Source organism: Ranitomeya imitator, chromosome 1 (genome assembly GCF_032444005.1).
Source record: "Ranitomeya imitator isolate aRanImi1 chromosome 1, aRanImi1.pri, whole genome shotgun sequence".
Taxonomy (NCBI): Eukaryota; Metazoa; Chordata; class Amphibia; order Anura; family Dendrobatidae; genus Ranitomeya; species Ranitomeya imitator.
In genome coordinates, this window is record NC_091282.1 from 704,926,047 (window position 1) to 704,952,711 (window position 26,665).

A 26,665-nucleotide genomic window follows, 5' to 3' on the forward strand; every position below is an offset into this window, starting at 1 on the left:
ACTGATCACCGGTGGCTGTGAGCGCCACCCTGTGGTCGGCGCTCACAGCACACCTCCATTTCTGCTACATAGCAGCGATCAGCAGATCGCTGCTATGTAGCAGAGGCGATCGAGTTGTGCCTGCTTCTAGCCTCCCATGGAGGCTATTGAAGCATGGCAAAAGTAAAAAAAAAAGTTAAAAAAAATGTGAAAAAAATAAAAAAAAATATAAAAGTTTAAATCACCCCCCTTTCGCCCCAATCAAAATAAATCAATAAAAAAAAATCAAATCTACACATATTTGGTATCGCCGCGCTCAGAATCACCCGATCTATCAATTAAAAAAAAGCATTAACCTGATCGCTAAACGGCGAAAAAAATTTGAAACGCCAGAATTACGTTTTTTAGGTCGCTGCGACATTGCATTAAAATGCAATAACGGGCGATCAAAAGAACGTATCTGCACCAAAATACTATCATTAAAAACGTCATCTCGGCATGCAAAAAATAAGCCCTCAACCGACCCCAGATCACGAAAAATGGAGACGCTACGAGTATCGGAAAATGGCGCAATTTTTTTTTTTTTAGCAAAGTTTGGAATTTTTTTTCACCACTTAGATAAAAAATAACCTAGTCATGTTAGGTGTCTATGAACTCGTAATGACCTGGAGAATCATAATGGCAGGTCAGTTTTAGCATTTAGTGAACCTAGCAAAAAAGCCAAACAAAAAACAAGTGTGGGATTGCACTTTTTTTGCAATTTCACCGCACTTGGAATTTTTTTCCCGTTTTCTAGTACACAAGATGCTAAAACCAATGATGTCATTCAAAAGTACAACTCGTCCCACAAAAAATAAACCCTCACTTGGCCAAATTGATGGAAAAATAAAAAAGTTATGGCTCTGGGAAGGAGGGAAGTGAAAAACGAACACGGAAAAACGAAAAATCCCAAGGTCATGAAGGGGTTAAAGACCTCCTTGTTGATTAATTCATGCATCTGCAACAATAGGTCAAATACAGTTCTGGCAAAAATTAAGAGACCACCACATCAAATCCCTGTCATGGCCAGCCCAATCTCCTGACCTGAACCCCATTGAAAACCTCTGGAATGTAATCAAGAGGATGATGGATAGTCACAAGCCACCAAACAAGGAAGAACTGCTTACATTTTTGCGCCAGGAGCAGTGTGAAAGACTGGTGGAAAGCATGCCAAGACGCATGAAAGCTGTGATTAAAAATCATGGTTATTCCACAAAATATTGATTTCTGAACCCTTCCTGAGTTAAAACATTAGTATTGTTGTTTCTAAATTATTATGAACTTGTTTTCTTTGCATTATTTGAGGTCTGCAAGCAATGCAATTTTTTTAAAAATTTTGACCATTTTTCTTTGTCAGAAAAAAAATACAAAATTTATTGCTTGGAACTTTGGAGACATGTTGTCAGAAATTTATAGAATAAAAGAACAACTTACATTTTATTCAAAAATATACCTATAAAGAGAAAAATCAGACAATCTGAACATTTTGCAGTGGTCTCTTAATTTTTGCCAGAGCTGTATATGATAATTTATAAGAAAACTGTTCTGCAAAATCTGGAAAATCTAATCCACTGACCTCGAGGACCATTACAAGCTATAGGGCCGGCGTCACACACAGCGTAAAACAATACGGTCCGTATATTACGGCCGTAATACGCTGAAAAGTCCCGAAAATAGTGGTCCGTAGCTCCTCCGTAGGCAGGGTGTGTCAGCGTTTTTTGCGCATGGCATCCTCCGTATGTAATCCGTATGGCATCCGTACTGCGTGGTTTTCTCGCAGGCTTGCAAAACCAACATACCGCTATAGAAGTGATCCATGTGTCCCAAAAAGAAAAAAAATATATATATATACTGTCTATATATATATATATATATATATATATATATATATATGTCAGTAGACACATATATGTATATATATTAATATTTTTTCCAGCGCTATACAGCTTGAAAGCCGGTAATTCAATTACCGGCTTTTTCTTTCTCCTTCCTAAAACCCGACATGATTTGAGACATGGTTTACATACAGTAAACCATGTCTTCTCTCCTTTTTTTTTGCAGATTCCACACTACTAATGTCAGTAGTGTGTATCTGCAAAATTTGGCCGTTCTAGCTCTTAAAATAAAGGGTTAAATGGCGGAAAAAATTGGCGTGGGCTCCCGCGCAATTTTCTCCGCCAGAGTAGTAAAGCCAGTGACTGAGGGCAGATATTAATAGCCTGGAGAGGGTCCATGGTTATTGGCCCCCCCTGGCTAAAAACACCTGCCCCCAGCCACCCCAGAAAAGGCACATCTGGAAGACACATTATTTAAAATTATTTTAATGAAATAAAAACAATGGTTGTTGGAGTATTTTATTCTACGCCCAATCCAGTCACTGAAGACCCTCGTTCTGTAAGTAAAAAAACATAATAAACCAACAATATACTTACCTTCCGCAGATCTGTAACGTCCAACGATGTAAATCCTTCTGAAGGGGTTAAAACATTTTGCAGCAAGGAGTTCCGCTAATGCAGGCTGCTCCTTGCTGCAAAACCCAGGGGAATGAGGCTAAATATAGATCAATGATCTATATTTAGCTTCATTTGCGGTGAGGCGCCCTCTGCTGGCTGTTCATAGATCGTGGGAACTTACCTAGAAAGCTCCCAGGCTAAAATCATTTTAAATAATGTGTTTGTGTTTTATTTAACCCTTTACTACAATTGGATTAATAATGGATAGGTGTCATAATTGACGCCTCTCCATTATTAATTAGGCTTAATGTCACCTTACAATAGCAAGGTGGCATTAACCCTTCATTACCCCATATCCCACCGCTACACGGGAATGGGAAGAGAGTGGCCAAGTGCCAGAATAGGCGCATCTTCCAGATGTGCCTTTTCTGGGGTGGCTGGGGGCAGATGTTTTTAGCCAGGGGGGGGCCAATAACCATGGACCCTCTCCAGGCTATTAATATCTGCCCTCAGTCACTGGCTTTACTACTCTGGCGGAGAAAATTGCGCGGGAGCACACGCCAATTTTTTCCGCCATTTAACCCTTTATTTTAAGAGCTAGAACGGCCAAATTTTGCAGATACACACTACTGACATTAGTAGTGTGGAATCTGCAAAAAAAAGGAGAAAAGACATGGTTTACTGTATGTAAACCATGTCTCAAATCATGTCGGGTTTTAGGAAGGAGAAAGAAAAAGTCGTTAATTGAATTACCGGCTTTTTGCTATATCGCGGCTGTATGAAGTAAGAATATATATACATACAGTGGGGCAAAAAAGTATTTAGTCAGTCAGCAATAGTGCAAGGTCCACCACTTAAAAAGATGAGAGGCGTCTGTAATTTACATCATAGGTAGACCTCAATTATGGGAGACAAACTGAGAAAAAAAAATCCAGAAAATCACATTGTCTGTTTTTTTATCATTTTTTTGCATATTATGGTGGAAAATAAGTATTTGGTCAGAAACAAACAATCAAGATTTCTGGCTCTCACAGACCTGTAACTTCTTCTTTAAGAGTCTCCTCTTTCCTCCACTCATTACCTGTAGTAATGGCACCTGTTTAAACTTGTTATCAGTATAAAAAGACACCTGTGCACACCCTCAAACAGTCTGACTCCAAACTCCACTATGGTGAAGACCAAAGAGCTGTCAAAGGACACCAGAAACAAAATTGTAGCCCTGCACCAGGCTGGGAAGACTGAATCTGCAATAGCCAACCAGCTTGGAGTGAAGAAATCAACAGTGGGAGCAATAATTAGAAAATGGAAGACATACAAGACCACTGATAATCTCCCTTGATCTGGGGCTCCACGCAAAATCCCACCCCGTGGGGTCAGAATGATCACAAGAACGGTGAGCAAAAATCCCAGAACCACGCGGGGGGACCTAGTGAATGAACTGCAGAGAGCTGGGACCAATGTAACAAGGCCTACCATAAGTAACACACTACGCCACCATGGACTCAGATCCTGCAGTGCCAGACGTGTCCCACTGCTTAAGCCAGTACATGTCCGGGCCCGTCTGAAGTTTGCTAGAGAGCATTTGGATGATCCAGAGGAGTTTTGGGAGAATGTCCTATGGTCTGATGAAACCAAACTGGAACTGTTTGGTAGAAACACAACTTGTCGTGTTTGGAGGAAAAAGAATACTGAGTTGCATCCATCAAACACCATACCTACTGTAAAGCATGGTGGTGGAAACATCATGCTTTGGGGCTGTTTCTCTGCAAAGGGGCCAGGACGACTGATCCGGGTACATGAAAGAATGAATGGGGCCATGTATCGTGAGATTTTGAGTGCAAACCTCCTTCCATCAGCAAGGGCATTGAAGATGAAACGTGGCTGGGTCTTTCAACATGACAATGATCCAAAGCACACCGCCAGGGCAACGAAGGAGTGGCTTCGTAAGAAGCATTTCAAGGTCCTGGAGTGGCCTAGCCAGTCTCCAGATCTCAACCCTATAGAAAACCTTTGGAGGGAGTTGAAAGTCCGTGTTGCCAAGCGAAAAGCCAAAAACATCACTGCTCTAGAGGAGATCTGCATGGAGGAATGGGCCAACATACCAACAACAGTGTGTGGCAACCTTGTGAAGACTTACAGAAAACGTTTGACCTCTGTCATTGCCAACAAAGGATATATTACAAAGTATTGAGATGAAATTTTGTTTCTGACCAAATACTTATTTTCCACCATAATATGCAAATAAAATTTAAAAAAAACAGACAATGTGATTTTCTGGGTTTTTTTCTCTCAGTTTGTCTCCCATAGTTGAGGTATACCTATGATGTAAATTACAGACGCCTCTCATCTTTTTAAGTGGTGGAACTTGCACTATTGCTGACTGACTAAATACTTTTTTGCCCCACTGTATATGTGTCTCACTGACATATATATATATATATACCTATTCTATGTGTACATATTTATTCTACCTATTCTAATGTCAGCTGTCAGTGTGATTTTACTGTACACCGCACTGAATTGCCGGCTTTTCTCTCTAACACCGCTGCGTATTCCTCGCAAGTCACACTGCTGGTCCGTGTGTAATCCGTATTTTTGGGGCTTCCATAGACTTTCATTGGCGTTTTATTTGCGCAATACGGTGACAAACGCAGCATGCTGCGATTTTCTACGGCCGTAGAAAGCCGTATAATACTGATCAGTTTAATACGGCAGATAGGAGCAGGGGCATAGAGAATAATTGTGCCGTATTTTTTGCGAGTTTTACGGACGTAGTTTCTGCGCTCTTACGTCCGTAAAACTCGCAAGTGTGACGCCGGCCTTAGTGTTACTATCCTGTCTTCCTGGTTTATGTAGACCTCCAACTGTATAATAAATCTGTCAATAAATCCCATGCCATTTGCAGACATGGACACAATCTGCAAAGCAAAGTTTACAAGTGAGCTGCTTATACAGGAAACATCAGCTTATCTTGTGCGCTTCTGTGACCTGGGTGAAAACTGGGATATTTAAGTATTTATTTTTAATAAATCACATTAAAATAAAAACAAACAATAATAATATATTATAGAAAAATAAAATTAATATGTGTCATAAATCTAAATATTGTACTGTATATATTCTGATGATACATTCTCTATATATGATAGAGTTTTTGAAGCCTTTGGCCGACCTTTACTTGACCTTGATGATCGTGTGACAACCACAGGCATCTCCCTTACCTTGTGGGTAATTCTTGACTTGGGTACTGTTAAAAAAAAAACAGGTGCAAGTCCTATCAAATGAATACTTTGAGTTAGCCTCCGGTCCCAGCTGCCAAGAAGTATCTACTAGCCTACATGCTGTACATAATTACTGATATGCATTGATTTTTTACAGGAATATTCATGGTTTTATAAGGCATTGTGCAACAAATGCAATTACGACAGCAGGCAATAGCTCAGACCGTGGAAGGCATCAGACCCTAATCTATTGCTTGGGGTGGGAGGTAGTTCACTTTTTAACAAAATCCAAACTGCAACTGTATCCATCTCATATTATCTATTATGTACAGGTCACCCACTGTGCAAAACAAAAGCAAAAATAATCCAGAAAGTACACTATTACTATATGTGATCAGATGCAGATGGGAAAAAAGGAGAGATCTCTCAAATGATAATACCACTTAACATGAATACTTAAGAAATTCTTAAAGGGGCTGTCAAGGAAAAATAAATATGTATCAAGAAGATTGGATATGTAAGCAAAAATAACAATCTGGTTTCTGGTTTTTACACTCTACTGAAACTGCCCTCACTAATGTCTCTAATGATCTACTAACAGCTAAATCTAATGGTCATTACTCTCTACTAATTCTCCTGTTCTCTCTGCAGCATTCCACACTGTAATCATCTGCTCCTCCTCACTATGCTCTGCGCTATCTGCCTCAAAGATATGGTTTTCTCCTGGTTCTCCTCCCAGCTCTCTGACCACTCCGTCACTGTATCTTTTACTGGCTCCTCTTCCCCATATTGTCGGGATTTCTCAAGATTTAGTTCCAGGTCACCACCTCGTCTCCTTATATACCGCCCCTATTGGACAAACTATCAGAATCGGTTTTCGGTAACATCTCTATGTCGATGACACCCAATTATACATATTGTCATATGACATCACTCCTGCATTACTGCACAATACCAGTGATTCTCTTTTCGCTGTTTATAACATCATGTCCTCCTTCTATCTAAAATGTAATTATCAGTCAAAAACTGAACTCTGTGTTTCTTGCCTCTAATGACCTTTCCAAACCCAATATTGCCATTTCCTTGTATGGGTCCTCCATTACTCCACAGAAACATGCCCGCTATTTCGGGATCATACTTGACTCAGATCTTTCCTTCACTCCCCACATCTGATCCCTAGCTCGCTCATGACATGTACACCTCAAAAACATCTCTAGAATTTGATCGCTTCTTACTTTTGACTCTGCAAATTCTTATTGTAGCCTTTATTTATTCTCGTTTGGACTACTATAACTCTCTACGAATTGGTCTCCCTCTTACTAAACTCTCCCCTCTCCAATCCATCTTTAATGCAGCAGCAAGAATCATATTCCTCTCCAACAGCCACACTGATGCCTCCACCTTTTGCCAGTTCAAGTAAATAAGGCAGCACACTGCAGCGCTGAAACATGCAAACATGAAACACGATAATTGAACTGCATTACTGCACTAGAAATATGAAAAATGAGAGTGTTTAGCGCATAAAAATGGCCAATTTATGTGTACCTGGTAGCCACTTTAGGGCATCTCTCTTATACCAGGTCCTACACTTGCCTTTCCTCGCTGAGAATAAACGTCTCCATCTGAATGGGTACCTGTGAAACCTCTTCTTAGACTAAAATTCTCTCTCTCTGTGGAGGAGTAATGGACCTGCTGCGATTAAAACACCTGTAGCTAAGAGGCGGAGTGCTCGGTCAGAAGGCTAATGAATACATTTAAAAAAACTGACCGTCACATCCAAACATAGACTAAGTGTGAACAGGTGCTGAACCTAGAGTCACCAACTCTGACCTTTTGCCAGTCATTGCACTGGTTGCCCATCCACTACAGAGTCTTATCACTCTCACCAATAAAGCGATTCACTGTTCTGCACCACCGTACATCTCCTACTTCATCTCTATCACCCTACCAACGCCCTCCGTTCTACTGATGACCTAAGACTAACATCCTCAATAATAGGAACCTCTACTCTAGTCTCCAAGACTTCTCATGAGCTGCACCAGTTCTCTGGAACGCACTACACAGGGCAATTCAAGTAATTTCCAATATACTCAGTTTTACGGATGCCATGAAGATGCACTCATTACTGGCCTATCGCCTCACATCACTTATATAATTAATCCATTTCTGTACTTCCAAAATTATCTTTGAAATCAGGACCCTCATAGCATCTGTTTACCCACCCTCTATGCATTTAATAGCCCTTTGTGTAAATACTGTACATATACTGACTGGTGACAGGTTCATGCTGCATTATGTGAATGCCCTATTATATGGATGGCTGGACCATACAATATAAGCTCTTTTTACCATTTACCTTTCTGTCTTCCCTATTTCCACATAGATTGAAGCTTGTGAACCGCAACCTCACTAATGCTGCTATCTGTTGAATTATGTGTTTACTCTCTTATATATCTTTATTGTCTATACAAGTTCCCCCTGTAATGTAAAGTGCTGCAGAAAATATTGGTGCTATAGAAATAAAATTATTATTATTAAACTCATTAATACTAATCTGCAGTCACCCACCTAGATTCAGAAAAGGTCAACCTGTGGTCTGTGCTGGCACAGGAAGTGTAGATGTCAGAATTCAACCAGCCCCCTGAGGCTTGTAATTGACTGCAGCCATCACGTGGCTTAATATTAATGACTAGATGGCAGCCCGATTCTAAAGAATCGGGAGTCTAGAATCCATATATACTTTATTTATTCAAATGTAAGAATAATACAATTAATAAATAATAGTAAGAAAGAACAAAAATAATAGGCAGTATATGGAGAAAACACCAAACAAAAGTTCAAAATTGGTGTGAAAATGTCACTGAACCACTTCACAACTAAATATATATAGTTTTGGTAAATGGTATTATCATTTTTTTGACGAAATTCGGCAGGAGCTTGAAGAGCAACGTCACTGGGCCAGCCTCCACGCAGTAGAAACTTGCTGTGAGGTAAAAATTCAAAAATCACACCAAAATGGCGGGCGGAGTGTGTCACAGTACGGCACGTTTCTGATTGGTTGCTCGCAGCAGGTGGCAACCAATCAGACACTGGACACTGTTGACGTCACTTATCTCTGGACATTAGCTCCGGACATTAGCTCCGGACATTAGCTCCGGACATTAGCTCCGGACAAAGCCACGGAAGTTGGCACAAATTGCAGGAAGTAGTATTTTAGGCAATTAATCTCCGGACATTAGCTCCGGACATTAGCTCCGGACATTAGCTCCGGACATTAGCTCCGGACAAAGCCACGGAAGTTGGCACAAATTGCAGGAAGTAGTATTCTAGGCAATTATATATTAGACTAGATGGCAGCCCGATTCTAAAGAATCGGGAGTCTAGAATCCATATATACTTTATTTATTCAAATGTAAGAATAATACAATTAATAAATAATAGTAAGAAAGAACAAAAATAATAGGCAGTATATGGAGAAAACAGCAAACAAAAGTTCAAAATTGGTGTGAAAATGTCACTGAACCACTTCACAACTAAATATATATAGTTTTGGTAAATGGTATTATCATTTTTTTGACGAAATTCGGCAGGAGCTTGAAGAGCAACGTCACTGGGCCCGCCTCCACGCAGTAGAAACTTGCTGTGAGGTAAAAATTCAAAAATCACACCAAAATGGCGGGCGGAGTGTGTCACAGTACGGCACGTTTCTGATTGGTCGCTCGCAGCAGGCGGCAACCAATCAGACACTGGACACTGTTGACGTCACTTATCTCCGGACATTAGCTCCGGACATTAGCTCCGGACAGGAAGTTGGCACAAATTGCAGGAAGTAGTATTCTAGGCAATTATATATTAGATGATGCAATGCTCAATCTCCAATCACACACTGAAGAGATCCAATGGCTGGTTGATTGGTAATGACTCCCCTTCCTTTGCCTGCACAAACTAAGAAGCAGCCTGCCCTGAATCTATGTGGGTTTTGGTAGGTGAATATTAATGAGCTTGCTTTTTTTAATATGCATATATTTTTCCGCACGCATCCAATCCCTTTGGCAACCTTTTTTCATTAACAAAAAATGCCCCTGAAAAATGAGGCCAAGACCTGAAAAAAACAGGTTATGAATCATTGCTCCCCCATTATAAAACAGGTCTAACCTGCCATATTTCATTCCTTACTGTTGCTACTTAATTTTTTTTTCTAACCCCCCCTCAAGTTGCTGACATTTTACATATGGGCTTGGAGGAATATAGTTTTGACCCTTTCTTCCCGATATACAGAAGTGTAAGCAAAGCTTTCTGTCTTTTTCTATGGGAAACACCTCTTTTTCCATCCACTGCTTGTGTTCACGAATATCACCAGTGGTTTTGTTATAACTTATGGTATAAAAAGATGAAGTAATTTTAGCTGGACTTACACATGGCATTTTCCAAGACTGACTAGAACAGGTTAACAAGCAAGCAAACTTAGGGTACATGCCCACGATCCACAATAGCAGCGTATTGAGTGCAGCTCCCCTGCGCTGCGTCCAAAATGTTGCATTCTAGGTGTGGTAGATCGGCAAACTGAGCTGGAGGTAGACACAGGAACACCATCTCTTTGAGACCTTCACTGGTTTATTATATATGCGGCATAAACCATGGCGAAGTAAAAATAGACATGTCTCTTTGGGCAAATACAGGACAATAAAACAAAGTGTTATAACAAAGCATAGTCCTAGCGGTAGCAGTATACTCAGGCTCAGGGTTAGAAAAACTCACAGTTCATATTAGCACAAGCACTTCTCTGGAGTTATCTTCTCCAGACACACTGAACACTGAATGTCTCAGAAGGCTGACTATTTAAACCCCAGACCACACCTTGGGGTGGACATAAGGTGGACAACCTTCCATCAGCTATATTATTGTTCACAAAAACCCAGCCTTTAAAATGGCCATTAAACTCCTCTCCACATATTGTTTGCTGGAGCAAACTTCTGGGTTTCAAATCACTGAAGCCAATAGCCTCAGTGAATCATATATTTCACTTCCAGCACTTTGTCCGTGACTTTGTCACATATCCACCCCCCTATGCCCAAAGCTGGGGTTTTTGGCACCTTCACTCGCTAAGCAAAGAAGTCTGGACAGTGCATCTGTATTACCATGTAGTTTCCCTGGCCTATGCTCCACTTGGAAGCTAAAGTCCTGGAGCGCCAGAAGCCACCTAGTCACAAAGGCATTCTTCCCTTTGTTTTCTCTCATCCATCTAATGGGAACATGATCTGACACAAACCTGAACTTCCAGCCTAACAGGTAGTAGTACCTCAGCGTACCAATTGCCCATTTGATGGCCAAACACTCTTTTTCTACAATGGCATACTTCTTTTCACAGGAGAGTTTCCTACTGAGGTATAGGATGTTTACCCCATTTGTTTCCTGAGACACCACAGCTCCCAAACCGACCTCGGAGGTGTCCGTCTGGACCACAAACTCCTTAGTGAAGTCAGGTGTGACCAAGACCAGCTGTTTACATAGGGCAAGATTCAACTCCTGGAACGCTATCTCTGCTTCAGAGGACCATGTGGCCATTGATGTCTTCATGCCGTAAGAAGATTAGTTGGGGGGTGGCTATCATGCCGAAATTAGGGATAAATTGGCCATAGAATCCCACAATTTCCAGAAACGACCAAACTTGTTTCTTGGAGATCGGTTGCGGACAATTTTGGATTGCTGCCACTCTATTTTCTTGCAGCTTTATTTTGCCCCTTCCGACGATGTAACCCAAGTATTTTGCTTATTCTTTCCCCATGGTGCACTTCTTTGGATTTATGGTAAACCCTGCCTTCCTCAGTGCATCCAGTACCATCTGGACCTTCTGCAGGTGACTCCCCCAATCTGGGTTTAAAATCTCGATGTCGTCCAGATAAGCTGTGGTGAACTTTATGTGAGAGGCTAGGTTCTGGTCCATGGCCCTCTGGAAGATAGCTGGTGCTCCTGCAAACTGAACGGCATCCTGGTGTATTGAAAGCACCCATCAGGTGTAGAGAAGGCCATCTTCACCTTGGTACTTGGGGACTGGAGATTTTGGCAGTACACTTTCGTTAGGTCCAGGGTAGTGATATACCTGGCTGACCCAAGCCTCTAAGTGAGCTCATCGACCTGGGGCATCAGATATGCTTTGAACTTGGACACCTCATTTAGCTTCCTGTAGTCATTACAGAAACGCCACTCTCCATCCGGACTTGGCACAAGGACAATGGTGCTAGACTAAATGCTCTTTGACTCCTTGATGATGCCCAGGCTGAAAATTCTTCTTACATCCTTGGAGATCACCTTGCGGCAGATTTCGCAAATCCAATACGGTTTTTGTTCACACTCAAATGCGGTGCCTCACATGCGGTTCTGTCAGGATTTCATGCTCCATGACCTGCGTGCAACCTTGCAATTCCAAAAACAGGTGCCGTTTCCGCTGAAGCAGTTTTTGGCACTGTTGGTTCCAGGCCAGTGACAATGTTTCTTCCACTGTGACTTCCTCAATCCTGGTTTCAGAATTGGCCCCCAGGCACATAGCTTCCTCTGGTTCCCTGTCTTGCCATGGTTTGAGCAGGTTAATGTGGTACAACTATCTTCTCCCTGGTTGGTGGACCTTGTAGTTGACATCATTCAACTTTTTGACCACTTTATAGGGCCCTTGCCATTTGGCCAGGAACTTACTTTCCACTGTGGGGATAAACACCAACACTCGGTCTCCAAGGCTAAACTGTCTCAGTCCTGCTGCCCAATTGTAGACCCTTGCCTGGGCCGCTTGTGCTTGAATGATGCTCTCCTTCACAATCGGCATCACCTTTGTGATCAAATCCTGCATCTGGGCTACATGCTCGATGATGCTCTGGTGGGGTGTAACCTCTGCTTCCCAGGTCTCCTTTGCAATATCCAGTAGTCCCCAAGGGTTTCGTCCGTATAGCAGCTCAAATGGTGAGAACCCCATAGAGGCCTGTGGGACTTCCCAGCTAGAGAACAACAGGTTCAGCAGTAGGCAATCCCAGTCTTGGTCATCCTTCCCCACAAACTTTTTAAGCATGTATTTCATGGTCTTGTTGAACCTCTCCACCAGGCTGTCCATCTGAGGATGGTACACAGACATCCAGAGCTGTGTAATCTGGAAAGCCTTACACAACTCCCTCATCACATTGGACATAAAAAGAGTTCCTTGGTCCGTCAGGATCTCATTTGGCAGGCCGGTCCGGGAGAAAATATGGACTAGCTCTTGGGTTATGCTTCTGTCGGAGGACTTTCTCAGTGGTACCGCCTCCAGGTACCATGTTGCATAGTCCATCACCACTAGGATGTATTGTGCCCCCTGGCGGACTTAACTAGGGTACCTAGAAGGTTCATGGCAATTTTGTCAAATTGGACCTCTATAATGGGCATTGGCACTAGGGGACCTCGGAAGTGGGATACAGGAACAGTTAGCTGACAAGTAGGGCAGGACCGACAGTAGTTAGCAATCTTTCTGTGACATTCAGGTCAGTAGAACCTTTGAAGGACCAGTTCTTGAGGTTTTTCTGCTCCCAGACATCCACCCAAGACATGGGAATGGGCCAGGTCTAGTACCCTAAGCCCATAGGGACCCAGTACCAACAACTGCTCTACCACTCTCTTAGTTTAGTGATGCGATATAGCAGTTCCCCACTTAAAGTGAAATGTGGAAGCCTGCTGTCAGCCCCCGGCTCTTGAGCGACCCCATTTATCAGTTACACTGTCAAGTGCCCCTTTTAGACTAATATCCTGCATTTGAGCAGTCCCAAGATTTCCCCCAGAAACCTCCAGTTCAGGAATCTTGGCCTCATTGGCTGCCGTCTTGTCCTCATCACCGGCAAGGACACACAGAGGGAAAGTCATCCCCCTCTGACTGCGATGGTGATTCATCATGGTGGATCATGGTGGATCCGGCTCCTGTCTGAGTCACCTTGTACTTCCGCCTTCTGTCCCAAAAAAAGGTAAAGTCCCTCCCTATTATCACTGGGTGTAATAGGTCCTTAACCACTCTGACCTCATGGGTCTCAGCCCCACAGTTAGTTATTATAGAGACACTGGCAACGGGGTAGTCCTTGGCTAGTCACTGCTGTGTAGTCTCACCCATAGCCATTCATTACATGCGGTAAATCCGCATGATTCAGTGAACACATGCAAATTTACCTGTATGATTAGAACACAGCGTTTTGGATGCAGCGAAAATGCGTCAATCCAAAGGTATCGCCTTGGCTTTCTCTGGCAGTAATATTGGGAATGAAAGGAACAATGTTTGAGTCTGTGCACTGCTTCAAAAGTATCCCGCTTGGGCAATTGATAGGGGTCCCAGCTGTTGGATCCCAACTGATCTAAAAGTTGTCACCTATCTTCTGGCTAGATAAAGATAACTGCACCCCCAGTCAAATCCATTAGTGACCAAGAGGGTCCTTTACCTACATTGATTGTTGCTACAACATCAGAGGGAGTTTTTCCTTTATCTTTAGGGGAAAATAGTAGGAAGAATCAAACTTATTATCATGAAGAAACCATTGTTTGAAACTAAAGTGAGCCAGGCCTACTCTTAATTAACTCAAAATTGTTGCTCACAGTGGAAGGTGCCGAGCCCAGGACCCTTATCTTCAATTCCCAAATTCCTTAACAGGACATCCAGAAATGGATTTTTTTCATGTCCTACTTATTAGAATTTAAGTGTGTCAATTGATCTTATTGTTTGAATTTGACAATTCTTTAGGAAGCAAAAACAAGCCTTGTCCATTAGCCCTCTATGGACATCATAGAGTATATTACAGTATTATGAAACCTCCTGATGAGCCATCAATTCATTTCATCGACTTAGCAGGAAATCAATAATGATTCCTATTGTAGAAAGGAATTCCCCATAAAGAGGACACGTGCCTCTAGGTCTTCAGTTTCTTCCTTCTCTCTAACCCTGTTCTACAGGAACTCAGTGGTTAGCTCCAAAGGAACTAGCATTCAGTTCAAGATACATATTAGCCCCTTCACTCCCAAGCCTGTTTACACCTTCCTGACCAGGCCAAATTTTACAATTTTGACCAGAGTCACTTTATGTGGTAATAACACTGGAACACTGCAACGGATCCCAGTGATTCTGAAAATGTTTTTTCATGCCACATTGTGCTTCATGATAGTGGTAACATTTGTTCGATATGACTTGCATTTATTTGTGAAAATAGCAGAAATTTGGTGAAAATTTTGCATATATGGGGAAAATCTACTGTTTTGGTGCATGGCAGGGCTCAGAAGGGAAGGCGCACAGTTTGACTTTTTGAACGTAAAAATGGCTGGAATCGAGAGCAGGCTCCATATCACGTGCCTGTTTAGGCACATCAGAGCCCCTGATGTGCCTAAACAGTGGAAAACCCACATAAGTGACCCTATTTTGGAAACTAGACCCCTTAAGGTGAGCACCTTGAACCCCCAGGTGTTTCACAAAAGTTTATAACAGAGTTGTGAAAATACAAAAATCTAATTTTTCCCACAAGAATGTTTTTAGTTCCAATTTTTTTATTTCCACAAGTGTAACAGGAGAAAATGGACCGCACAATTTGTTGTGCAATTTCTCTTAAGTACACAGATAACCTATAAGTGGTCGAAAACTACTTTTGAGGCACAGTGAAATGTGCTCAGAAGTTAAGAAGCGCCATATTGGAGTTCAGATTTTGCTGGACTGGTTTGAGGGGGCCATGTCACATTGACAGAGCCCCAGGGGTGCCAGAACAGCAGAAACCCTCCATAAGTGACCCCATTTTGCAAACTACATCCCCCAATTAATAAATCTAGAGATGCAGTGAGCATATTGACACACGTGCCTCACAGAATGTTATACCATTGGGCGGCGAAGAAAGAATATTTAAATCTTTACCACTAAAATGTTGTTTTAGCCCCAAGTTTTCAATTTTTCTAAGGGCTAATAGGAAAAAATGAACCTCTCAGTTTGTTGCGCCAGTACCCTATATGTACCCTATATGTAATCAGAAACTACTTTTCAGGCACAAAGCATAGCTAAGAAGGGAAGGAGCACCATATTATAGTGCAAATTTTACTGTTATGGTTTGAGTGTGCCATGATCCACTGGAAGTGCCCCTGAGGTGCCAGAACAGCAGAGCCCCCCATAAGTGACCCAATTTTACAAACTACACCTCCTAATGAATTCATTTAGTGATACAATCATCATATTGACACCACAGGTGTGTCATAGAATCTTATACCATTGGGAAGTGAAGAAAAAAATAATTACATTTTTACCACCAAAAACGTAGAGCTACTTGATATGTGGCTGGACAGTACTGCTTAGCCATACAGAGAGACTCGGGAGGGACGGAGCGCGCTTTGCCTCCTGGAGTACAAATTTTCCTAGAATAATTTGCGGACTACATATACAGAGCCCCTAAGTGCTAGAAGAGCAGAATCCCCCTCAAGTGACCGCATTTTGGAAATTATAGCTCTTTGGGAATTTATCTACAGGTGCAGTGATATTTTGACTCCATGGGTGTTTTCCAGAAACATGCAGAATTGGATGTTGCCGAGTAAAATTGCAAATTGTAGTGCCCAGTTGTTCATCATGCTGCCTAGCATGTTCTTCTGAAGACATGCACCTGTAAGTTAGGCGGGCTCCAGTCACTATAGAAATGCCAAACATGTGGTTTAAACACACTGGGGCTAAGAAAGGAGGGCAACATTTAGATTTGGGTGTGCAGAATTCACTGGATTTCTTTTGGAGGGACGAGGAGCCATAACGCTTTTCCAGAGCCTTTTTTCTTCCAGTAACGTGGAAGCCTCCTATATTTTTGCTAACAGATGACGGACTGAGTGGTGACTTGCTTTTTCATGGAATGAGTTGAAACTTTTATTGGTAACATTATACATAACGTTTGGTATCACATCTATCCTGCGCTCTACTCTGAGCACTTACAATCGGGGTTTCCATCTAAATCTCTGAATGATGTAATTCAGATGACATGCCTGACCAGTCCATTCACTATAATGAGGCAGCAGAGCTACACTGGAGTCCATCTGGCCTTGTGTTCAGCGTTGTCCTTCGTTTCAGAAGTGAAAAAAACTGTGGTAGACCGTGCTTTCATGCACACTTTCAAAGACGGGCACCACAGGATCATGGGCCAGACAACGTCCACAGAGCCTCCATCTGCCTCATTGTAGGGAATCTTCCACCAGGGGTTCCGTGTGAATCACGTATTTCAGAGATTTACACAGAAACCCTGATGTAAGCGCTCAGCGTTGATAAGGCAGCTTTATTCTTAGGGTCAGTACGATTACAACGATACCATATTAATATATAATTTTTATGTTTTGCTGCTTTTCCACAATAAAAAACATTTTATAGAAAAAATACTTATTTTTGCATTGCTTTATTCTGAGAGCTATAGCTTTTTTTTATTTTTCCACTGATGAAGAAGTATGGTGGCTTAATTTTTGCAAGACAAGATTATGATTTTAGCAATGCAATTTTTATTTAGATTCGACTTTTGATCACATTTTATTCCACTTTTTGTTCGGCGGTATGATGAAAAAGCATAGTTTTTGGCCTTTTTTTGTATGGTGTTCACTGAAGGGTTAACTAGTGTGACAGTTTTATAGGTCGGGTCATTCCTGAAGCATCGATATGAAATATCATAGAATGTTGCTCAATGAAGGATTCACTAAACCATCTCAGACAGTTGTCTGTTCAGCCTCTGTTTGAAGACTTCCATTCAGGGTGAACTCACCACCTCTTGTGGCAGCCTGTTACACTCATTGATCACCCTCACTCTCAAAAAGTTTTTTCTAATATCAAATATGCATCTTCTCCTTTTAAGTTTCATTCCATTGCTTCTTGTCTTTCTATGTGCAAATGAGAATAATGATGGTCCCTCTGCACTGTGACATCCCTTCAGATATATGTAGACAGTGATTAAGTCTCCTCTTAGCCTTATTTTTTGCAAGCTAAACATTTCCAGATCCTTTCACCATTCCTCGTAGGACATACTTTGCAGTCCGCTTATCATCCTGGTAGCTCTTATCTGAACTTGCTCCAGTTTTTCAATGTATTTTTTAAAATGTCGTGCCCAGAACTGGACACAGTATTCCAGTTGAGGCCTGACCAAGGAGGAGTAGAGGGGGATAATTACATCACATGATCTAGACTCTATGCTTCTCTTAATACATCTTAAAACTGTTTGCCCTTATTTGCTGCTGCATCACACTATTGACTCATGTGCAGTCTGCAATGTATTAGTACACGTGCTGTTGCATAGTTCTATTCCTCCCATTCTATAGATGTAATTTTCTTTTTTCTTGCCCAAATGTAGAATCTTGCATTTCTCCCTGCTAAATAACATTCTATTAGTCGCTACCCATTGTTCAAGCTGATCTAGATCTTTCGGAATCCATTCTTTGTCTTCCCCAATGTTAGGGTACCGTCACACTAAGCGACGCTGCAGCGATAACGACAACGATGTCGATCGCTGCAGCGTCGCTGTTTGGTCGCTGGAGAGCTGTCACACAGACAGCTCTCCAGCGACCAACAATCCCGAGGTCCCCGGGAACCAGGGTAAACATCGGGTTACTAAGCGCAGGGCCGCGCTTAGTAACCCGATGTTTACCCTGGTTACCAGCATAAACGTTAAGAAAACAAACACTACATACTTACCTTCAGCTGTCTGTTCCCCGGTGCTCTGCTTTCCTCTGCACTGTCAGCGTCGGTCAGCCGGAAAGCAGAGCGGTGACGTCACCGCTGTGCTTTTCCGGCTGGCCGGCGCTGACACAGGATGCAGGAGGAGTGCAGAGAAGCAGAGCGCCGGGGACAGACAGCTGAAGGTAAGTATGTAGTGTTTGTTTTTTTAACGTTTACGCTGGTAACCAGGGTAAACATCGGGTTACTAAGCATGGCCCTGCGCTTAGTAACCCGATGTTTACCCTGGTTACCAGTGAAGACATCGCTGGATCGGCGTCACACACGCCGATTCAGCGATGTCAGCAGGAAGTCCAGCGACCAAATAAAGTGCTGGACTTTCTGCAGCGACCAACGACATCGCAGCAGGATCCTGATCGCTGCTGCGTGTCAAACTGAAAGATATAGCTAGCCAGGACGCTGCAACGTCACGGATCGCTAGCGATATCGTTCAGTGTGACGGTACCTTTAGCTATCCCTTGTAACTTTGCATTGTCTGCAAATTTGATTAGTTTACCTTCAGTTCCCTTATCTAGATCATTTATAAAAATGTTGAACAATGCTGGGGCCAGGACAGAACCTTGTGGTACCCCACTTGAAACACGTTTCCATTTGGATGTGCAACCATTTATTACCACTCTTTGTGTACAATTACTAAGCCAGTTATGAATCCACCTAACCACAGCCTTGTCAATCCTATACTTTGTCATTTTTTCAATAAGGATAGTATGAGATACTTTGTCAAATGCTTTGCTGAAGTTGAGATATACTACATCTACCGCATTTCCCTGATCTACCCAGTCAGTGATTTCATCATAGAAGGAAATTAGATTAGTTTGGCATGACTTTATTGCTACAAACCCATGATGGCTCAAATCTTTTAATGTTTTTAATCAAACACAATTGTTGAAATTCTTTTTAGCTGCAAATGCATGCAATGAAATAATAAAAATTCTGTGACATTTTTAGGAGCTGTAAAGTAAAATCTGGAAATTTACAGACTGTTGCCATAAATGTTCTTACATTTTTTTTATGAATACAGTACATTGCACCTTATCATCTAAGATTCAAACATAATTTGTCTAGAAAAAAATTCAAAAGGTGTAGAAAGCAAAAACATATAAATACGTTTTTTTTAAATGGACATTGCAGCCATCTAACCCTGTTAAATGTCCTAAATCAAGAGTAAGATCTCTTTCCTTTTAGTAAAAAGCAATGTTTTGTAACAGAAAGTAACAAATATATCTGGTCGGAAAGGGGTTGTCAACCTTTGGGGACATTTTTTCTTCTTAAATGCATGCAACTGGGGCTAAAATCATTTTTGCAATTGAGTTTCATTAACAATTTTGCACCGTTGCCTCCTACAGCCGCTTTATTACACTGTCTGTTGCTGGCTGCCGAATGAGTTACAGGGGTTGGCCACATTATTTTTTTTCAGATGTGTTGGGTGCATGATTTTTTGGCACTTATTATATAGGTAGGACATGTTCTCCTCCTGCTTTTGTTAGTGCCACTTGACAATACAATAAATATAATGTGGAGTAAAAAAAACGTATATACCTATGAATCTTGTTATTGCATATCCTACTATGTACAAAAAATCAGCCAAATTGCTCTTAATATTGTATGTTCAAGTCCAGGTTATCTTATTTCTAATTTAGACATTATCAAAAGCTAATAAAAAAAGATATCTCCTTGAGCAGACCTGGTATTTCTTGAAAGATAGTTCAGAAGAATAAAAAATTTATAACCAAGGTAGCTAGATACTTCTATAGCAAGTGACATGCCCTATGGCAAAAACATCATGTTTGGTCATGAGACAGCCGAAAGGTTAATAGTTTGGCTTAACCTTTGCACTACCATTGAAAGTTGCAGGAGCCTAGCTCATTATTCTTAAGGTACCTTCACACATAACGATATTGTTAACGATATCGTTGCTATTTGTGACGTAGCAACGATATCGTTAATGAAATCGTTATGTGTGACAGCGACCAACGATCAGGCCCCTGCTGGGAGATCGTTGGTCGCTGAATAAAGTCCAGAACTTTATTTCGTTGCTGGACTCCCTGGAGACATCGCTGGATCGGCGTGTGTGACACCGATCCAGCGATGTCTTCACTGGTAACCAGGGTAAACATCGGGTAACTAAGCGCAGGGCCGCGCCTAGTAACCCGATGTTTACCCTGGTTACCATGCTAAAAGTAAAAAAAAACAAACACTAGATACTTACCTAACGCTGTCTGTCCCTGGCGCTGTGCTCTGCACTCCTCCTGTACTGGCTGTGAGCCGGAAAGCAGAGCGGTGACGTCACCGCTGTGCTTTCCGGCTCCCAGCCAGTACAGGAGGAGAGCAGAGAAGCAGAGCGCAGCGCTGGAGGACAGACAGCGGTAGGTAAGTATCTAGTGTTTGTTTTTTTTTACTTTTAGGATGGTAACCAGGGTAAACATCGGGTTACTAAGCGCGGCCCTGCGCTTAGTTACCCGATGTTTACCCTGGTTACCGGCATCGTTGATCGCTGGAGAGCGGTCTGTGTGACAGCTCTCCAGCGACCAAACAGCGACGCTGCAGCGATCCGGATCGTTGTCGGTATCGCTGCAGCGTCGCTTAATGTGAAGGGGCCCTTAGTGGTGACAATCAGAATGCTTAGCCAGGTATGGTGGAAGTCAGGCCTGGTGACATGGGGTCAGCCCCACCTATTGTTCTCTCTATACACAAGACACATGGGCTTTTCTAGACAACCCTGAATGGTATGTGATTGTAATTGCATGCAAACCTACCAGGAACATAAACTAGTATGAATAAAGCTAAATCTATGTGCAAGGACGCCAAATGGAAGTTCAAGAATTCAAGTGCGTCTCACAAAATTAGAATACCATCAAAAGTTAATTTATTTCAACTCTTCAGCACAAAAAGTGAAACTCATATATTAAATAGAGTCATTACAAACAGAGTGATCTATTTCAAGTGTTTATTTCTGTTAATGTTGATAATTATGGCTTACAGCCAATGAAAACCCAAAAGTCATTATCTCAGTAAATTAGAATATTTTATAACACCAGCTTGAAAAATGATTTAAAAATCTGAAATGTTGGCCTACTGAAATGTATGTTCAGTAAATGCACTCAATACTGTTGCTCAGTGGTTCAAGATGTTGCTTTCAGATGAAAGTAAATTTTGCATTTCATTTGGTCTCAGAGTCTGGAGGAAGAGTGGAGAGGCACACAATCCAAGCTGCTTGAGATGTAGTGTGAAGTTTCCACAATCAGTGATGGCTTGGGGAGCCAGGTCATCTGTTGGTGTAGGTCCACTGTGTTTTATCAAGACCAAAGTCAGCACAGCCGTCTACCAGGAAATTTTAGACCACTTTATGCTTCCCTCTGCCGACAAGATTTTTGGAGATCAAAATTTCATTCTCCAGCAGGACTTGGCACCTGTCCACCCATACCAAAAGTACCAATACCTGGTTTACAAACAACAGTATCACTGTGCTTGATTGGCCAGCAAACTCACCTGACCTTAACCCCATAGAGAATCTATGGGGTATTGTAAAGAGGAAGATGAGAGACACCAGACCCAACAATGCAGATGAGCTGAACGCTGCTATCAAAGCAACATGGACTTCCATAACACCCTAGCATTGCCACCTCAGATCGCCTCCATGCCACACCGCATTGATGTAGTAATTGAGGCAAAACGAGCCCTGACCAAGTATTGAGTGCATTTACTGAACATACATTTAAGTAAGCCAACATTTCAGATTTTAAAATAATTTTTCAAGCTGGTTATATAAAGTATTCTAATTTACTGAGATAATGACTTTTGGGTTTTCATTGGCTGTAAGCCATATTCATCAACATTAACAGAAATAAACACTTTAAATAGATCACTCTCTTTGTAATGACTCTATATATGAGTTTCACTTTTTGTATTTGGGGTTGGGGCTAAAGTTAGGGTTAGAGCTACAGTTAGGGTTGGGGCTAAAGTTAGGGTTAGGGTTGGGGCTAAATTTAGGGTTAGGGCTACAGTTAGGGTTGGGGCTAAAGTTAGGGTTTGGATTACATTTACAATTGGGATTAGGGTTAGGGGTGTGTTAGGGTTAGGGGTGTGGTTAGGGTTATGGTTGGGATTAGGGTTAGGGGTGTGTTGAGGTTAGGGGTGTGGTTGAGGTTAGGGGTGTGGTTGGGATTAGGGGTGTGCTTGGGTAAGGGTTTCAGTTAGAATGGGGGGTTTCCACTGTTTAGGCACATCAGGGCTCTCCAAACGCAATATGGCGTCTGATCTCAATTCCAGCCAATTATGCATTGAAAAAGTAAAACAGTGCTCCTTCCCATCCGAGCTCTCCCATGTGCCCAAACAGGGATTTACCCCAACATATGGGGTATCAGCGTACTCAGGACAAATTGGACAGCAACTTTTGGGGTCCAATTTTTCTTGTTACCCTTGGGAAAATAAAAATTTGGGGGGCTAAAAAACATTTTTGTGGGAAAAAAATTATTTATTATTTTCACGGCTCTGCATTATAAACTGTAGTGAAACACTTGGGGGTTCAAAGTTCTCACAACACATCTAGATAAGTTCCTTGGGGGTCTAGCTTCCAATATGGGGTCACTTGGGGGTTTCTACTGTTTAGGTACATTAGGGGCTCTGCAATCGTAATGTGACGCCTGCAGACCATTCCATCTAAGTCTGCATTCCAAACGTCGCTCCTTCTCTTCCAAGCTCTGCCATGCGCCCAAACGATGGTTCCCCTCACATATAGGGTATCAGCGTACTCAGGACAAATTGGTCAACAACTTTTCGGGTCCAATTTCTCCTGTTACCCTTTGAAAAATACAAAACTGGGGGCTAAAAAATAATTTTTGTGGAAAAAAAAAGAATTTTTATTTTCACGGCTCTGCGTTATAAACTGTAGTGAAACACTTGGAGGTTCAAAGCTCTCAGAACACATCTAGATAAGTTACTAAGGGGGTCTACTTTCCAAAATGGTGTCACTTGTGGGGAGTTTCAATGTTTAGGCACATCAGGGGGCTCTCCAAACGCAACATGGCATCCCATCTCAATTCCTGTAAATTTTGCATTGAAAAGTCAAATGGCGCTCCTTCCCTTCCGAGCTCTGCCATGCGCCTAAATAGTGGTTTACCCCCACATCTGGGATATCAGCATACTCAGGACAAATTGCACAACAACTTTTGGGGTCCAATTTCTTCTCTTACCCTTGGGAAAATAAAAAATTGGGGGCGAAAATATAATTTTTGTAAAAAAATATGATTTTTTATTTTTACTGCTCTGCATTATAAACTTCTGTGAAGCACTTGGTGGGTCAAAGTGCTCACCACACATCTAGATAAGTTCCTTAGGGGGTCTACTTTCCAAAATAATGTCACTTGTTGGGGGTTTCAATGTTTAGGCACATCAGGGGCTCTCCAAACACAACATGGTGTCCCATCTCAATTCCAGTCAATTTTGCATTGAAAGTCAAATGGCGCTCCTTGCCTTCCGAGCTCTGACATGCGCCCAAACAGTGGTTTACCCCCACATATGGGGTATCGGTGTACTCAGGACAAATTGTACAACTTTTGAGGTCCATTTTCTCCTGATACCCTTGGTAATATAAAACAAATTGAAGCTGAAGTAAATTTTTTGTGAAAAAAAGTGAAATGTTCATTTTTTTTAAACATTCCAAAAATTCCTGTGAAACACCTGAAGGGTTAATAAACTTCTTGAATGTGGTTTTGAGCACCTTGTCACACTTGGTTATTTTCTATCATATAGACCCCTCAAAATGACTTAAAATGTGATGTGGTCCCTAAAAAACCCTAATGGTGTTGTAAAAATGAGAAATTGCTGGTCAACTTTTAACCCTTATAACTCCCTAACAAAAAAAAAATTTGGTTCCAAAATTGTGCTGATGTAAAGTAGACATGTGGGAAATGTTACTTATTAAGTACTTTGTGTGACACATCTCTGTGATTTAAGGGTATAAAAATTCAAAATTGGAAAATTGCAACATTTTCAAAATTTTTGCCAAATTTCCATTTTGTTCACAAATAAACACATATAGTATCAAATTAATTTTACCACTTTCATGAAGTGCAATATGTCACGAGAAAACAGTGTCAGAATCATCAGGATCCGTTGAAGCATTCCAGAGTAATAACCTCATAAAGGGACAGTGGTCAGAATTGTAAAAATTGGCCCGGTCATTAACGTGCAAACCACCCTTGGTGCTTAAGGGGTTAATACCTGAAATAAATTAACTTTTAGATGATATTCTAATTTAGTGAGAAGCACTCGTATATGGATGGTTTATGTCCACAGCTTCCTGCTAATGCCTCTATAGGTCAACTCTATGAATGATCTTGAGTAAATCAATCAGCCCCCGAGGATTTACACTAAGCAAATACAATTGTGGCTGGTTATCACAAAGAGGTTTCACTATAGCTTCTCACTCAAACACACATAGACAAGAAGTTACTTACTGGAGGGCGTTTCCATTCAAATTTGATGGGAAATGTCTGACTGTAGAACAGAGAAGTGTCATTTGGAGGAAAGTCTCGATCCTCAAAAAGAACTTTTTTCGCTAGATATTTGTCCCGGAGCTGCTCAAAGTTTTTCTCGTTTCCAGCTATAATGGGCAAGTTCCTGCTGAGAATGGCGGAGTAGATCCCTCCACCGCCAACACCTCCTGGAGTCGCTTCATTAGTACTGCTGGTGATGGCTGAGCCAGATCCAGATGGTTGTACAACCTTGGCAACTACTTCTGACGGCATGAATAATATGTGTCTGTAGAAGTAAGTGCACAATTATATGGACACACAAGTTTTGCAACTTCTGAAAAAAGAGGAAGTTCCTCAGTGATGCAACCCCTCTAGTACAGGGTGGTTACAGCTTTATTTTAGTTTAACATGCCCATGAATTATGCAAAAGAAAAATTACTTCCAGTCTTCTTCCCAAGGAAATCCACAAGTCAGCTTCAGTGTTGGAGTACGAGCTTTTTAAGCAGGTTGTCGAGTGAACTTTAGAAAGTGGCTGCCTTCTCTGCCCTGGTGCTCTGAAGAAGCAGTCTGCCAGGAGACTAAAAATAAACAGCAAGGCTCTTACGGATTCCTGTGATCATAACGGGGCCTCGGGGAACATATGTTCAGTCATAACTTGTCTTAATTGAAACGTGTATTACAGATTATTAACAGCATTCAATAGGAAATCTCGCTCCTGCTTTTTCTATAAAGTGATTCCGATTGGCCTGTTTTGCATAACCTGCAGATCAGGAAATTATGGGAATTGCAGACTATTACTGTAATAAAATGCAGGTGACAACATTTATTTTATTTATATCTCTTTAGTAACTCGCAAATAAACATTTCTAGCACCAACAAAAAAAGGTTTAAAATATAGTGTAGGGACGCCATTGTCAGAAAATAACCTGCTGTTTAAATCAGATTTTTGAGTTACATACATATTTTTGGCATGTATATTTTTATATAATAGATAGATAGATAGATAGATAGATAGATAGATAGATAGATAAAATAATAATAATAGAAATCTTGTAATTTTCACGCTTGCCAATGGGGTTTTTTCCTAGACTAGTACTTCCTGTTCTTTTAGGAAGTGTTTTCAGCAGTCTTTTTATCATCAGAGGCAAGATTTCCGACCACTGTGGCTATGTTCATGTGTTGTTTACTGAAATTACAGGTGTTTAAAGAGTCTGCAAAAGTCCCAGTAATCAGTGTGAAAGGTGCAAAATGTATTGTTTTCATTTTAATACAGATTGTGATATGCCGGGAAAAAAATGGGCAATTATTTAAAAATAATACATTTAACACAAAAACCTGATTTAAAGGGAACCCTGTCACATGATTAACAACATTTCAGAAAGTGAAATTTGTGCCAGGACTTGTGTAACAACCTGTACTTTGTCACCCACCATTGCAGTTCCTTTTTCGGTCTCAATGACCCCCACACTCTCTTGCTCCTTAGCGGTCTCACATACAACTCGGGCCTTCTCTCTCTACTGGCATCTCTTGAATGTCCCACTGGGCCTCGACCAGCTCTCATACAGTCTCTAGGCGCATCTGTCCTGGACTTTGGTCTTCTGCCAACCTTATTCAAACTGCTGGGCTCTGATGATAAAGGCCACCACTTGGCTTTTCAACTTGACATCACTATCTTAGCCTCTGGTCTGGAACTAAACTACGTTATTTCTCCATGTGGAGAACTCCAGTTGTTCTCTGCACCATCTTCAATAACCTCTCCTCTCACCATCCCTCTACCTA

At 41.5% G+C, this 26,665-nt stretch overlaps 1 protein-coding gene across 3 annotated transcripts in view; it reads right to left on the minus strand.

Moving 5' to 3' along the window:
- CAPN3 (calpain 3) overlaps nucleotides 1–25,449 on the minus strand; it is a 237,959-nt gene extending 212,510 nt beyond the window's left edge. For all 3 annotated transcript variants that reach the window (XM_069731848.1, XM_069731840.1, XM_069731831.1), the window contains exon 1: nucleotides 24,869–25,449. In XM_069731848.1, coding sequence (XP_069587949.1) covers nucleotides 24,869–25,159 — 291 coding nt within the window. In that variant the 5' untranslated portion in view covers nucleotides 25,160–25,449. The remainder of the gene's footprint in view (nucleotides 1–24,868) is intronic.
- Between the last annotated feature and the right edge of the window lie 1,216 nt (nucleotides 25,450–26,665).